This window comes from Pongo pygmaeus, chromosome 13 (assembly GCF_028885625.2).
Source record: "Pongo pygmaeus isolate AG05252 chromosome 13, NHGRI_mPonPyg2-v2.0_pri, whole genome shotgun sequence".
Classification (NCBI taxonomy): domain Eukaryota; kingdom Metazoa; phylum Chordata; class Mammalia; order Primates; family Hominidae; genus Pongo; species Pongo pygmaeus.
This window is the reverse complement of record NC_072386.2, coordinates 66937048-66951786: the sequence shown is the minus strand read 5'-3', so window position 1 is coordinate 66951786 and position 14739 is coordinate 66937048. Positions and strand designations below refer to the sequence as shown.

At 35.8% G+C, this 14739-nt stretch overlaps 1 protein-coding gene across 5 annotated transcripts in view; it reads right to left on the bottom strand.

Annotated features, from left to right (window-relative positions):
* Nucleotides 1–14739, bottom strand: part of VPS13A (vacuolar protein sorting 13 homolog A) — a 249091-nt gene that overhangs the window by 120386 nt on the left and 113966 nt on the right. For all 5 annotated transcript variants that reach the window (XR_010123324.1, XM_054500058.2, XM_054500059.2 and 2 more), the window contains exons 32-33: nt 5091–5258; nt 2788–3092 (exon numbers count right to left, since the gene is read on the bottom strand). Coding sequence is in view for 4 of the 5 variants with exons in the window: in XM_054500058.2 (XP_054356033.1) it covers nt 2788–3092; nt 5091–5258 (473 nt within the window). In the remaining variant the exon portion in view is untranslated. The remainder of the gene's footprint in view (nt 1–2787; nt 3093–5090; nt 5259–14739) is intronic.

Sequence of the window (14739 nt, the reverse complement as noted above, 5' to 3'; positions counted from 1 at the left end):
TCCTGTTCCACTACCTTCAGTCACACTTGCTTGGCAAAAAATTCAGTTTTGTCTCAATCCAACTGACTGTTGGATTCCAAATACAAAATACCAAGTACTGCATGAAAAAAAAATGATATACTATTAATTCATGGTTGACAATATCAGCAGGACCCTCACTGCTGCCTCAAATACATTTTCCTGGTTTCTCATCTCTCTGTCTGCTCCTACTTAGTCTCTTTTGAGGGTTCCTCTTTCTGTCAATTATTTAAATACTGGTATTCCTCAGCATTCTTCCTCATATGTCCCACTCTACAAGCTTTCTTTGTGACTGTGCTCATTCCAAAGGCTTCAGTGACTAGCACAAACTATTACTAAGAACTCCTAAACCTAGATGTCTAAACAACATCACCTATGTGCATCACCTAGGCACATATATTCCACTGCCTTCTGGATTTCTTTCAAGATCTCTCCATGTAGAAGTCATGCAACCATTTTCAGGCTACTTTGCCCATTAGAGAAATAATTACTATCTCTATTCTACTGGGTTTTTCTGCATTGTTTTTATTTCAGTGAAGTGCATCATCATCAAACGCTGATTTCCAAGCCTGTAACCTAAAGTGAATTTTAATTTCTCTTCTCCTTTAACTCCCACACCCATTCAACCATCAGTTACTATAAATTCTGGTTAGCTCTCCACGACTTCACTCCCCTGCCTTAGACTAAGTCACCTATAATTCTTATGTGAATTATTGCAATAGTTACCAAACTATCCTTCCAACCTCTAGTTTTGTCTCCTTTTGACCTAATTTCTAGAACTTTTTCAAAACGTGATCCCATTTTATGCACCAGCCCACTATATTTATTAAACAGTACCTACCACAACAACCCAATGAGGTAGGGATTATTTATTAATAATCCCTTATAAAGATTGCTCACTAATATATTTCTTATTCTTAGCACACTGCCTGGGATAGATTTGGTGCTTAATAAATGTTCAAGTGACAGAAATTTCTCCTTCCACCTAGGATGGAGTAACATGAATGGGTTAACACTCCTTCTTGAAACAACCCTGCCCTCCAAAAAAAAAGAGACAGACAAAATTTACTTAAAAATAGTTTTCAAGACACAAGACATCAAAAATGAATAGTGATTCCAAAGAGTTGGAAAAAAATGAGATGAGCCCTACGATTGTCCCAGTTTACTATTGTTTTACCATAATTAACAGGCCATGGTACAGGGAGGGGGGACCCAGGGGAAGGCCAGGAAAGCCCCAGAGTAGAGAAGATAAGAGCTGAGAGTCCAAGAGAAACCAAGGTAGCTAGTTTATATGACAAAATACCAGAGAGAAGAGAGCTACACAGACTTATAGAGTAACTTAAAATTTATAGCACAATATTATAAAGTACTCCAATTTATAGCACATCATATATTAGAAAAGAAGAAATGTTTCAAATCAATAATCTTAGCTATCACCTAAAAAAACTTATAAAAAGAGCAAAATTAAACCTAAAGTAAGCAGAAAGAAATAATAAATATTGAATCATAAATCAATGATTGAGAAAACAAAAAAAAGAAAAAACAATAAAACCAAAAACTGCTTCTTAAGATCAATAAAACGGATAAATCTCTAATCAGATTGATCAGTACAAAGGCAGAAATTATAAATATCAGGAATGAGGGAGGACACATCATTAGAGATATTAATAAATAAGGAGCATTATGAAAATCTTTATGCCATTAAATTTTACAACTTAGATGAAATGGATAAATTCTTTTAAAAAATTAGGGAGGATCGCTCAAGAAAAAATAACTTGAATAGCCCCAAATTTATTAAAGAAATGAAAACTGTGATTTAAAAATCTCCACAAGCAAACTCTAAGACGAGATGGCTTCGCTGGTAAATTCTACCTAATACTTAAGGAAGAAGTAATACAACTGTACATAAACTGTCAGAAACGTATGCATATCAAAACTTATAAAATGGTATAACATTAAAGATATGCAACTTATTCTGTGTCAATTATGTCTCAGTAAAGCTGCTTTAAAAATATTCAATTGATCGAAGAAAGCACAGGAGAGAAAGACAGACTCATAGGAAGCTAAAGAGAAGTAGAAATGGGAGTTAGTTAAGTAAAAAATGAGACAAAAATAAGGTGAAGAGACAAGCAAGAGAATTATATCAAAGAAAAATGACAGAAAGAAGGAAGAGGGCAGTTGAGAAGTATAAATAGAGAAGGATCCAAGTTGGAAAATAGGGCATAAATTCAGAATGGGCAATTAGAAACAGCACAGAAACACAGAGGACACAGTATAAAAGCTCTCGAACTATTTGAACATTTGGTTATCCCCCTACTTCCTAACCCTATGCTTAACAAATAAGGTTGTATGCTACTGCATGTTTGTTTAAATTACAGCATCAGAGCCACAGCAACAACTGACAGAGAAGGTGATAATGTATTTGTAAAGTGAATAAACATATTACATTAGAAATTCCTCATTTTTTCCATAGCCATGTAATTTATAATGAACCACAAAAAAGCACAAATATACTTCCTCAGATAATAAATTTTATAGTTTTCCTAATTACCTAAGGAGAAATTTTCAAACACTTTCTAGGTTTTTTAAAATGCGAAGACTATAATTGATTTTGCCAAAATATACTTAAGGAAGAGAGAATCACTAAGTTATGTATAATTAATAAAATAAAATCTCACTGTAAACAGACTACTCAAGACATCAAAGTCTTTAATGTAAAAAGTTAGAAAAATATTGCATTCCACACAAATATACTTGTGAAAAGCTTACCTGTATAGTCGCATTTCACTCAGCTTTATTGTTATCAAATCAATAACAGGTGGGGGAGAGCTCTGGCTCTCTGTTATCATATGAAAGGTATTTGTCATTGTAATTAGTCCAAAATCAGCAACAAAAACATTTTCAGAAACTGGAGACTGCGGGATGACCACAACTGGGGCTTTGATGTTAATATCCAGTGCCATTCTGGAACTCCTTTGTGCAAGTTCTTTTACACCAGTAGCAGCCATTCCAGCTGCCTGAACAGTTGCCTCAGCCAAGGCTTGTTTAGCTGCCTGAAAATTATCTATAAAAGCCTGTAAGATAACAGAATTATATTCTTAAGGTTATTAATAAATAAGACTTATTAAATATATATTGATATTTATGGTTTTACCTCCATTTAAAAAAAAAACTTTAACTTGATACAACCAAGCATTATTTATTCAAAGTCTTATTGTCTATATTAAATCTTAATTTTCTGCCACAAAAACTGAGAAACACAAAGACACAGATAAAATAAAAATCTAGTCCTCAGAACAAAGCTAAATGGGATCGCTGGAATGTCTTACAGATATCTACTTCCCTTATCTCACTTTCCCTAACGGAAACAATCCTATTTCTCTATACAACCTCAGTGGACAGAGAGCTTATTTATATTTGTAAGGTAAATAAATAAAATACGTTTAAGAAGTTTCAAAATAATTTTCCAATTTCTAAATTCCAAAAAAAACTTCAATGATATAAAATATAGTTACCTAGATTTATACTCTTATACCTAATTTTCATGTTCAAAGAAAAAATTAACATTTTAGTAATTTCTAAGTATAAGTACAAGAGGGCTCAAGTGACATTATTCTTTCGGTTATAAAAATAAATTAGCTACTTAAGAGGCTGAGGTAGTAGGATAACATGGGGCCAGTAGTTCTAGACCAGTTTGGGCAATATAGCGAGATCGTGTCTTTAAAAAAAAATTAAAAATAAAAAATTAGCAGGGCCTGTTGTCCCTGCTAATTTAATCTACTTGGGAGGCTGAGGTGGGATTTGCTTGTGCCCATGAGTTTGAGGCTGCAGTGAGCTAGGAGCACTCCACTGCACTCCAGCCTGGGCTGCAGAGCAAGACCCTAACTCTAATTTTTCTTAAAAGAGAAGAAATTCAACAAGGAATACTTGTTTATCTTTACATTTTTGTGTACAAAATGATTTTATGGCTTAAAAGATCACAAAACAGCAACATTATATGGAATTAACCTAGAATTCTGAAATAACGAAAGAGGGCTCCACATTCCCAAATACATTCAAATGAACATGCAAATACTCTTCTTGCTTATAAGAATTGCCACACTTGGCCTATTTATTCCACTACAGCCTTAGATTTGATTACCTAGTTCATACACTAAAACACAGAGACAGCATTTTAAAAGAATGAATAGTGATGTTACGGAGATAGGTATGACACCCACAGGAAAAAATACCAGCTGACAGCAAGGGAAAAACAAAAAACGAAACAAGAAAAGCAGAAATAAGAACCAAAATGCCTTAGGGTGGAGTCATATAGGGGTTATATCTAACCCCTTAAAGTCCCTGATATTCACAGAATGACAACGCAATCGAAAATATGATTTTCTTGGGCCGGACATAATGCCTGTAATCTCAGCGCTTTGGGAGGCCAAAGCAGGAGGATCACTTGAGGCCAGGAGTTCAAGACCAGCCTGGGCAACAGAGCGAGACTCCATCTCTATAAAAACTTGAAGAAAAAAAAAAATTAGCTTGATGGTATGTGCATGGTGATATGTGCCTGTAGTCTCAGCTACTCAGGAGGCTGGGGCAGGAGGATCACTTGAATCCAGGAGTTCAAGGTTACAATGAACCAGCCTGGGTGACAGAGCAAGACCTTGTCTCTAGAAAATTAAAATAACCTTTTCTTAATGATGACTTGAGACCAAAACAAACTTCAATTATGTATTCAGTATTTTTAAATTATAGTTGCAAGTCAGGTAAAATGAAAACTTAAGCCAATGACATATAAAACGAAGGTTCTAATTAATATATAACATATTTATGATATATAATGCACATATACTTAATGTTAATATATGAAATATATATTTCAATTAATTGGAATATTCGCATGTCAAAACGATGTTATATAAATAAGGAACTACACATTTATTATGTATAATAAATGATACCCAGAAGATTTAAAAAATCAGAAAAAATTTCAAGCAAGGAATTCTTACTAGTCTTCATCCATATTTGACATATAGCAATTTCCAACTAGTATAAAATAAATAATAATTTAATAAAACACTTACCAATATAGAATATAGAAATTTTGTGACAAAAACTACTTCAATGCAACCAACTATTAAATTAACCTGAATGTCAACCACATTTATATCTGTGTATGCAGAACCAGCAGTTGCATCCATGTAAGAAACCATTTTGAAGCTGAAAACTTCTTTTCCAGTGATATAAACAGCCTTAATAAGAGAAAATTTAATTATCACAATCCATTTTTGAAATGATGTATTTTCAGTACAAAAATAAAACAGTAAAAAATAACAAAACATAGTTAGAAAATCTCCCAAGTATTCACAAGCCAAGTACAAATGAGGCAACAATTCTACCATAACTGGTGTATTGGAACCTACACTACAAACTTTTACAAATTGGTGGTGGCAATTCCCTTTGTGGGTCATAAAATCAAGGTAGTAGGTCTGGCTCCAGCTTTTTTTCTTTTCTTTTTTTTTTTAAATGGAGAAGAGGAAATATCTGAATATGCATTTTCATTTTGCAAGTGTACTTTTGTAATGACAGTAACCATGTATTTCTTGATTCACTGACAAAAATTTGAAAAACACTGTACATCTACACCTTACTGAAATCTATTCTTGATTTGAGGTATGTGAATAGATTTTTCTGGATTCTTCAAAGGAGTCTCCTCCTATTGCTATACTTCTGTTCCTTATCAGGTTGTAAAGGGCCATCTTAATTGCCAACCAGAAATTACCTACAGTGGTTAAAAATCTCAAGCTCTGCAATAACAGTTAAAAATGGTGGAGACAACAGGAGATGTAAAATGTTAAAAATTTTGGAAGAGGGACAGAGCACTAAGCTCATAACTTTCTCAATTCTCCTAAATGCTAGAAGCAAGCAAAAACAGGGAGCTGAAGAGCCATCAACAAGCAAATCAGTTACAACTACAGAACAAAGAATCCTCCAGAACCAGAGGTATAAGTGACCTCTGAAGGCTGAGGTACAAGATGGGGCTGAAAAGAAGTCTACAGTCCTGCTTCTGCCTAGGGTGCACAAAGCTGGAGTGAGGGCCCCTCCAAACCTTAAAAAAAGGAGAAAAAAACAATAAACTATGATATCACAACTTTCTTAAAACCATTAGCAATCTGAGGTCACAGGACAACAAAGATCCCTAAAAATCTAAGGACAAACAGGTACCTTCGGGGAGAGAGAGAAAATAAGCACCAGCTCACTTGTGGCAGAGAGGAGAAAGAGATGTCAGATACTATACAATATAGGTAAGAATAATTCAGCTAAAATGATAAAGGGTAAGTGTGGACTAATGTGAGATGCAGAATCCCTGGAAGCCACACACGTGAGGAGCTCTTGAGAGACAGGAGTGGGGTGCAAGTGGGAAATAAGAGAAAGCTTTCTTTGGTACAACCCTGGAAAAGGTGAGGAGCCTCCACTGCAGAAAAGGCCCAAAGCACCACCAAGATTATCATCTACTCAAAACAATAGCCATAAGAAACTAGGGGAAGGGCAGTAACCCTTGTTTCCCTCAGGGCACAGGTGAAGAAGCTACAGTATCCTAGGGACAAGAATAAAATAAAACTCTAGGGGAAGAACAAGAACTCTCCCGGGGCCAGATGATTAGAGGTCTCCCTCTGCTGGGGAAGGGAAGGATAGTCAATCCCACATAGGAAATAAGAGAGACATCAATCAGATGCCATGAGGAGGAGGGGCAGGATGGCCAAGAACACTCCATTTCTGAGACTCACAGAAACAGCCCTGGCTAGGACTGAAAATGGACAAGGACACTAACAAGCCTATCCAGACCATCTTGCCTTCTCCCCAAATACATACCATCAAGCTCACAAGCACTAAGAAATAAGCAGCAGGAGCCTCTAACATCTAGGAAAGAGCTAAGAATGTGGAAAGATAATTTTCTGAGGTACAAGAGTAGAAGAAAGGTCAAAGGCTCAGCATGGAGCAAAATCTGAGCAACACAGCCTCCACCCACCCTAAGCACAAGGTACAACTGAAGGGAACTGAAGCAGTAATGTGGTGAAGGAAATCGTATTAATCTAAAATTCAAACCAAGCTAAGCTCAACCCCTCACCCCAAGCTAATAGCTTAGCAGAAAAGAGGCATCCCCATTTCCAGACATAAATACTATGATATTTACCTCAGTCTCTATTATGCTATGCATCTGTGGTCCCCAGCCTTTTTGTAACAGGGAGCTGTTTTGTGGAAGACAATTTTTCCACAAAAGTGGGGCTGGGGGGTTGGAGGGTGGGGAGATGGCTTGGGGATGAAATTGTTCCACTTCAGAGCATCAGGTGTTAGATTCTCACAAGGAGCATGCAACCTAGATCCTGCGTATGCACAGTTCACAATAGGGCTCACCCTCCTATGAGAATCTAATGCCCCCACTGATCTGACAGGAGGCGGAGCTCAGGCAATAATGCTCCCTCGCCCACCACTCAACTCCCGCTGTCCGGCCCAGTCCCTAACAGGCCACAGACCGGCACCATTCTACAGCCCGGGGCCTGGGGACTCCTGCTATGCATGATATGATGTCTGACATTCAATCAATAATTACGAGATGCCCAATAAAAGCAAGGGAAAAAATTCAAGCAAATAATAAACGAATCAACAGAATCAGACTCATCTATAACATCAATGTTGAAACTAAAATTTTTAATTTTAATTACTATGATTAATATGGTAAAGGCTTCTAGTGGAACATATGCATGAATAGATAGTGAATATTACTATAGCAGAGAAAATGGAAAAAAGAAGAGTCAAAGGGATATATTAAAGATTAAAAAACATGGTAACATAAATGAAAATACCTTCAGTGGGTTTGTCAGTACACTCATCAGAGCCAAGGACAAAATCAGTAGATTTGAAAATAGGTCAAGATAAATTATTTGAATTAAAATGCACTAAGAAAACAATGCGGAAAAAACTTGAACAGAACATCCAAAGGCTGTGGGACTATAAACAGAAATCTAGTAAGAATTTTAGGAATTCAAGAAGAGGAACAGGGAAAAAGTAGAGGAGGAGAAAACAGGGGAGCCGGAGGTTGGGGGAGAGAAAGGGAGACAGAGGCAAAGAAACTATTTGAAGAAAAAAATGAAAAATAATGAAAGACAGATCCATCCAAGTAGCTCAGAAAAGCCCAAACAGGACAAATATCAAAACACAATTAAACTCATCTAGTCACACCATATATAAATCCTGAAAGCAGTCAAAAAAGACGACAAATTATGTACAGAGGAACAAAAATACGAAATGTCATAATTTCTCATCAAAAGTATGTGTAACAAAGAACAATGAAATCACATCTTTTAACAGTTGGAAAGGGGGAAAACACAATCAACCCAGCAAAAATGTCACTCAGAAAAATTAGGGTAAAATAAAGGTTTTTCCCAGCTCCCTTCTCATCTATACCCAAAAAACTGAGAGAAGTCATTACTGGCAGACCTGCATTATAAAAAATGAGAAAGTGCCAGATGCGGTGGCTCATGCCTGTAATCCCAGCACTCTGGGGGGCCTAGGTGGGTAAATCACCTGAGGTCAAAGAGTTCAAGACCAGCCTGGCCAACATGGTGAAACCACATCTCTACTAAAAATATAAAAATTAGCCAGGTGTGGTGGTACGCATCTGTAATCCCAGCTATTTGGGAGGTTGAGGCAGAAGAATCACTTGAACCCCGGAGGCAGAGGTTGCAGCGAGCTGAGATTGTATCACTGCACTCCAGCCTGGGCGACAGAGCAAGACTCTGTCTCAAAAAAAAAAAAAAATGAGAAAGTATTTCAGAGAGAAATACAAACAATAGACAGAAACTACATGAAGTAGTTACAGAAAGAGTTACAATGAAGAAAAATATAAAATATCTTTAGAAAACTAATTACTCCAAAGAAAACTGGCTAAACCAAATTCAGTAGGTACACATTGTGAGTTTTCAACATGCACCAAAGTAAAGCAAATTATGATGATACCAACAAAGACAGGAAATGGGAATTGGAAGCATGTTATTGTAAGATTCTTACACTATATGTACAACAATAAAATATTATTGGAAGATAGACTATGATTAAAGATATATACATTGTAAACCCTAGAGAAACCATAAAATAAATGATAATTAATCAAAAATCAGGCCAAAAGGAGGAATACAATAGGTTAAACAAAATTAGAGAACAGAAAACAATTAGAGATATCAGATTACAATCCAATCATATCAATAATTAGTTTTATAAAATAGTCTAAACACAAATTAAAAGCCAAGAGATTGTCAGATTAGATAAAAAAGAAAGATCTAAATATACACTGACTGTAAGAAACCCATTTTAAGCCAGATGTGGTGGCATGCACATATAATCCCAGCTACTTACTTACAAGGCTGAGGCGAGCTTAAACACAGGAGTTCAAGACCACCCTGGGCAACACAGTGAGACTTTGCCTCAAAAAACGGAAACCCACTTTAAACAAGAAAACATCCATTAAAAGCTAAAGGACAGAAAAAGATAGACCATGCAAACCTAACCGAAGAAAACTGGAATGGCTATATTACTACCAAAGTAGACTTCAGAACAAGCACAGTTACCACAGATAAAGAGACACATTACATAATCACAAAAGGGGTATAAAATTCATATACATTTATATGTACCTAACAAGAGATCTCCAAAACATATAAAGCAAAAAACTTAAAGAACTGAAAGGAGAAACAGGCAAATCAATGGTTATAATCAGAGGCTTCAACACAACCAGTAAACAGAAAATCAGTGGCCTGAATAATTCTATCCACCAACCTACTTGCCCAAATGGAACATTCAACCCAGCAAAACACATATTAATTTCAAGTACACTTGAAACATTCACCAAGATTAATCATATATGTTCTGGGCCATAAAACAAACAACAACAAATTTAAAGGAACTGAAACGGTTTCTCCCCTGACCATAATGAATTTAAACTACAAATCAGTAACAGAAAGGGATCTGAAAATCTCAAAATATTTAGAAGTTAAATAACATATTTCTAAATAAACAATGGGTAAAAGAAAGTCAGAAGAGAAATTAGAAAATACTTTGAATTGAATGAAAATAAAAATATGACATATCAAAACTTACAGGAAGCAGCTAAAGCAGTGCTTAAAGGAAAATTTATAGCAGCAAATGCTTATAACAGAAAATAAAGACATTCTCAAATCAATAATTTAAACTTTCACCTTAAGAAGAGCATATTAAATCCAAAGCAGGCAGAAGGAAGGAATCTTAAAAGAGCATAAATAAATAAAATTAAAAACAGAGAACATTCAATTGAAACAAATGCCAGTTCTTTCAAAGTATCAACAAAATCGATATATCTCTAACCAGGCTGATCAAGACATAAAGAGAAAAGACAAAAATTATAATCTCACATGCTAAGAAAAAAAAAATGTGAAAGACTACATAACTGCATGATTCCATTTATTTGATACTTTGGAAACTGCAAAACTACAGGAACGAAAAACAGTGCAGTGATTCCAAGGTGCTGGGATGGGAAGAAGGGCTAACCTCAAAGGGCAGTAGTGAATATTTAGGGGTGACAGAACTATTGTATATGCTGAAGGTAAGTTACACAACAGTATATGTTCGTCAAAACTCACAGAATTATAACTAAAAGAGGTAAGTTTTACTATAGGTAAATTGTCTCAATAAATCTGACTTTAAAAAGTAAAAACTAAACCAAAACAGAAACTAATAAATAATTCTACCCAAAGGTTACTGAGGCCCCTAAAACCTCCCAAAATATAGCAAGCACCTTCCTGCTATAAGGCTTTTATAGTTGCTCTTTCCTCCACCTGGAACGCTCTTTCAACAGGGCTCAAATCCACAGCTCAGACTTCTGTCAAATGTTTCTACTGTAAAAAAGCATTTCTTGATAATCCTAATACACCACGTGAATTATTACCTGTCACATTACCCTGCTTTCTTGGTTTTCAAAGCACATATCACTCTCTAATATTGTTTTATATTACTGATTAACTACTATTTATTCCACGTGGAGAAGGGCTTTTTATCTTTTGCTGACTATAATATCTCAAATAGGCCAGGCGCTGTGGCTCATGTCTGTAATCACAGCACTTTGGAAGACCGAGGCAGGTGGATTGCCTGAGCTCAGGAGTTTGATGGCAGCCTGAGCAAAATGATGAAACCCCATCTCTACAAAAATCAGCTGGGCCTGGTGGCGCACACCTGCAGTCCTAGCTACTCAGGAGGCTGAGGTGGGAGGATCACCTGGGCCAGGGAAGGTCGAGGCTGCAGTGAGCTGTGATTGTGTGATTGGAGACAGAGAGAGAGAGAGAGAGAGAAAATTTTATATATATAAAATATATTATGATTATATAATACATATAATTAGTTTTTTCTTAATTTATTTACCAGTATTTATACATATATAATTTACATATATATTAATGTATAAATTGTATCTATATAATTATATAAATACTGGTAAATTAGTTTAAAATAAACCGAATATCCTCTGCATGTCACATGAGTAGGGCTATATGACTGTTCCTCTCTGAGTTCAACAGAACAGATCTGTTCAACAGAGTTTAGAGTAGAAAGGCTGTGGTCTAGGAGACTTCAGGTACAGAAAGACGGTTAATAAAACACCATATTAAAAAATGGTTATTTTAAGCAAAAATCTATAAACTAAATGATGAGGCCTCCACTTCTTTCAACCAATTGGCTCCTGGAATGTAGGCTGCCAGGCTTATACTTAATAGTATTTTTCTCAAAGGAAACTGACTAGCCTAAGAACAAGAGATACTCTCAATTTGAGAAGCCATAAAATTGCTAGACCAGTTCCTGACCATCAACTGTGATGTCTACCTGTCCAAAGTCCCTACATAAAGCTTCAAATTAGCTCTGAATGTCTGGGAAAAATGGCAAAGTTCTTAGAAGCGAAAGAAAGTCAAACTGTCATCAGAACTGTCAACACCAATACTAGGCCATAAGACATGAGGTAATATGTTTTAAGATCATGAAGAAAAGAAAATTCAAGGCAAGAATTTAAAATCCAGTCAAACTACCCTGCAAATATAAATAAGGATTATTGTTCCTATGAGCCCTGCCTAAGAAATCTACTGGAGAATAAACTTTTGAAAAGCCAAAATGATTGGTGATACCAGCATAAAGACTGGTGAACTCTCCCATTTAATAAATGAAGAAACGTCCCTACTGCCTCCAGACTTCCTGTCAGCCTCCCTGGTGGGCACCCCTCGAGGGTGTTTTGTTGTGTTGCCTCCCCGATGTCCCATCTGACCAACATGGCTGCAAGCTAGAAAGTGGCTATTTTGGCTTATGGCCACTCTCCAGACACAGACCTCAAGACCAAATTACAGGAAATAACAACAAATAGCTTCTAACATCAAAAAAAGAGAATATCCCAAGACAGTGCAAAACAGAAAAGAAAAAAAGGACAGCTACACACTATGTGCCTCCTTTGAAAACACACACCACCAACTATGAAGTATCTTGCCAACCCCTACTCCCAAACCCTGAATCTCACTGTGCCCTGAGATTTAAATATCGATTTAAGGAAACACAGGATACAGTAACATGTTAAATAGCATGAAAACATAATCAGCAAGATACAGGCTATGGAAAATTGTACAGAATAAATAAGATAGCAACAAATGGCTAACACAAGGGCAGAGAAGAAACTAAAGGAAATTCATAACCTATAACAGACTTAAGTGGTATATCAATCAAACGTAGTGTGTGGCTCTCCTTTGGATACTGAATGCCATATGGAAAATAAAATAAAGTGAATCCCAGCCTCAACTATACACAAAAAATATTTGCACTGATAATTCCATCAAACATTTAAGGAATAATGCAAATTCTATACAAATTTTTCAGAAAACAGGAAGAAAATATTTCCCAACTCATTTTATGAAGCAAGTACTGGCCTAATAACAAGGCCAGAAAAGTTGAGAATAATTAGAAAGATCTGTGTACCCATCACCAAGAATTAAGCATTAAAAACTGGATTTTTTTTTAAGCCTTTACTTTCAAAATATTTTTTTATGAAGAAGATATCAGAAACTAATTTACTATGATATGTTTTTCATGAGACTATCAGGTCAGCTAGAATCCTTTTTATCTTATGGCATATATAAATAAAAACAGTATTTGTCCAATGGTGCTACAGTAAATGAAGGATGCTGCTCCAAGACAGAGTCAAACAAATGGTCTGGGGGCTCCAACCTTTAAAGTTGAGGGCCTCAATGTCTCAGTACACTTAAAACTGGCACAATAGTAGATATCACTGTACACGGCTTATGAAACTGATTCATAATCAGGTCTGATTTCATAAGGGCAAAAACCTTATGCCTCTCTGGTTCTTTGACATGTGGAAAGTTACTAAACAAGGCAGTTTGTTTAAAAACCATGTACGATGGAATCAAAGTCAAGAAATAGGGAAAGGGAAATGAAAATCGGGCAAGAAGACAAGAGAGAAAGATTTTTTTTATTTTGTAACTGTCTGTAAACTGAATTTTTAACCTTGTAGATACATTAAAAATAAAATTACAGGCCGGGCACAGTGGCTCACGCCTGTAATACCAGCATTTTGGAAGGCCAGGACAGGCAGATCACTTGAGGCCAGGAGTTTGAGATGAGCCTGGCCAAACACAGTGAAACCCTGTCTCTACTAAAAATATAAAAATTAGTTGGGTGTGGTTGTACGCACCTGTAATCCCAACTACTCAGGAGGCTGAGGCACGAGAATCACTGGAACCCGGGAGGTGGAGGTTTCAGTGAGCCAAGACTGCGCCACTGCACTCCAGCCTGGGTGATAGAGCAAGACTGTCTCAAAAAAAATAATAAAATAAAAAATAATAATAAAATTACAGACAAAAAAATCAATGGGTTGGCTCATGCTCTCAGTTCTATATAACTTTTCGCAGATACTTTATTTCTGTGAGCTTTACTTTCTAGATAGGGAAAATAAAATGGATAATCTATTTCTTAAATACTCTTGATACTATGATTTTTAAAATAAAAGCAATAGAAGCAAATAAAACCATGGCTTCTGGAAAATTTCTTGTTCCTTACTGCTATGAGTCATTTCTTTTTGATGTTGGAACTGTTTTTCTATCCCACTAAATAAGCCATAACAAGAAGATATTAGAAATAAGAATTTTTTCAACATAAAAAATCAGTTCATCACTATAGTATTACTGGCAAAATCTATTTATCTATTTCCTTTCTTCTTAACATATTCCAAATGCTGACTTCCTGACTCAACAAGTACTTCAGCTTTTCCTGATCCTACTATCTGATATTCCTTTAACTCCTTAAATACATAATCCTGCCTGCTTCAGGTAGGATGTTGCCTGTTCAACTCTGCAACAGGAACCTCACTGTTTTATAACCAGTAACAAATTACCTAACCTTCAACAACTAATCATCCAGTTCAAAGGACTCTCTTATCATTATTACAACTATACTAGTGATCGTTGATGACAATAAGCTTTATAAAAAATCTCACTTCTTCAGACTTCAGACCCTCAAATGTATCTAAAATGCATTAAGAGATTCAGAGTACATGAACCAAAAAAAAAAAAAAAAAAGTGAAAAAGGTATTTACTAGGTTCTCTCCCAAAACTTTGTTCCTGGAGCATTATTCATACTTATTTCATTTATGAGCTACTG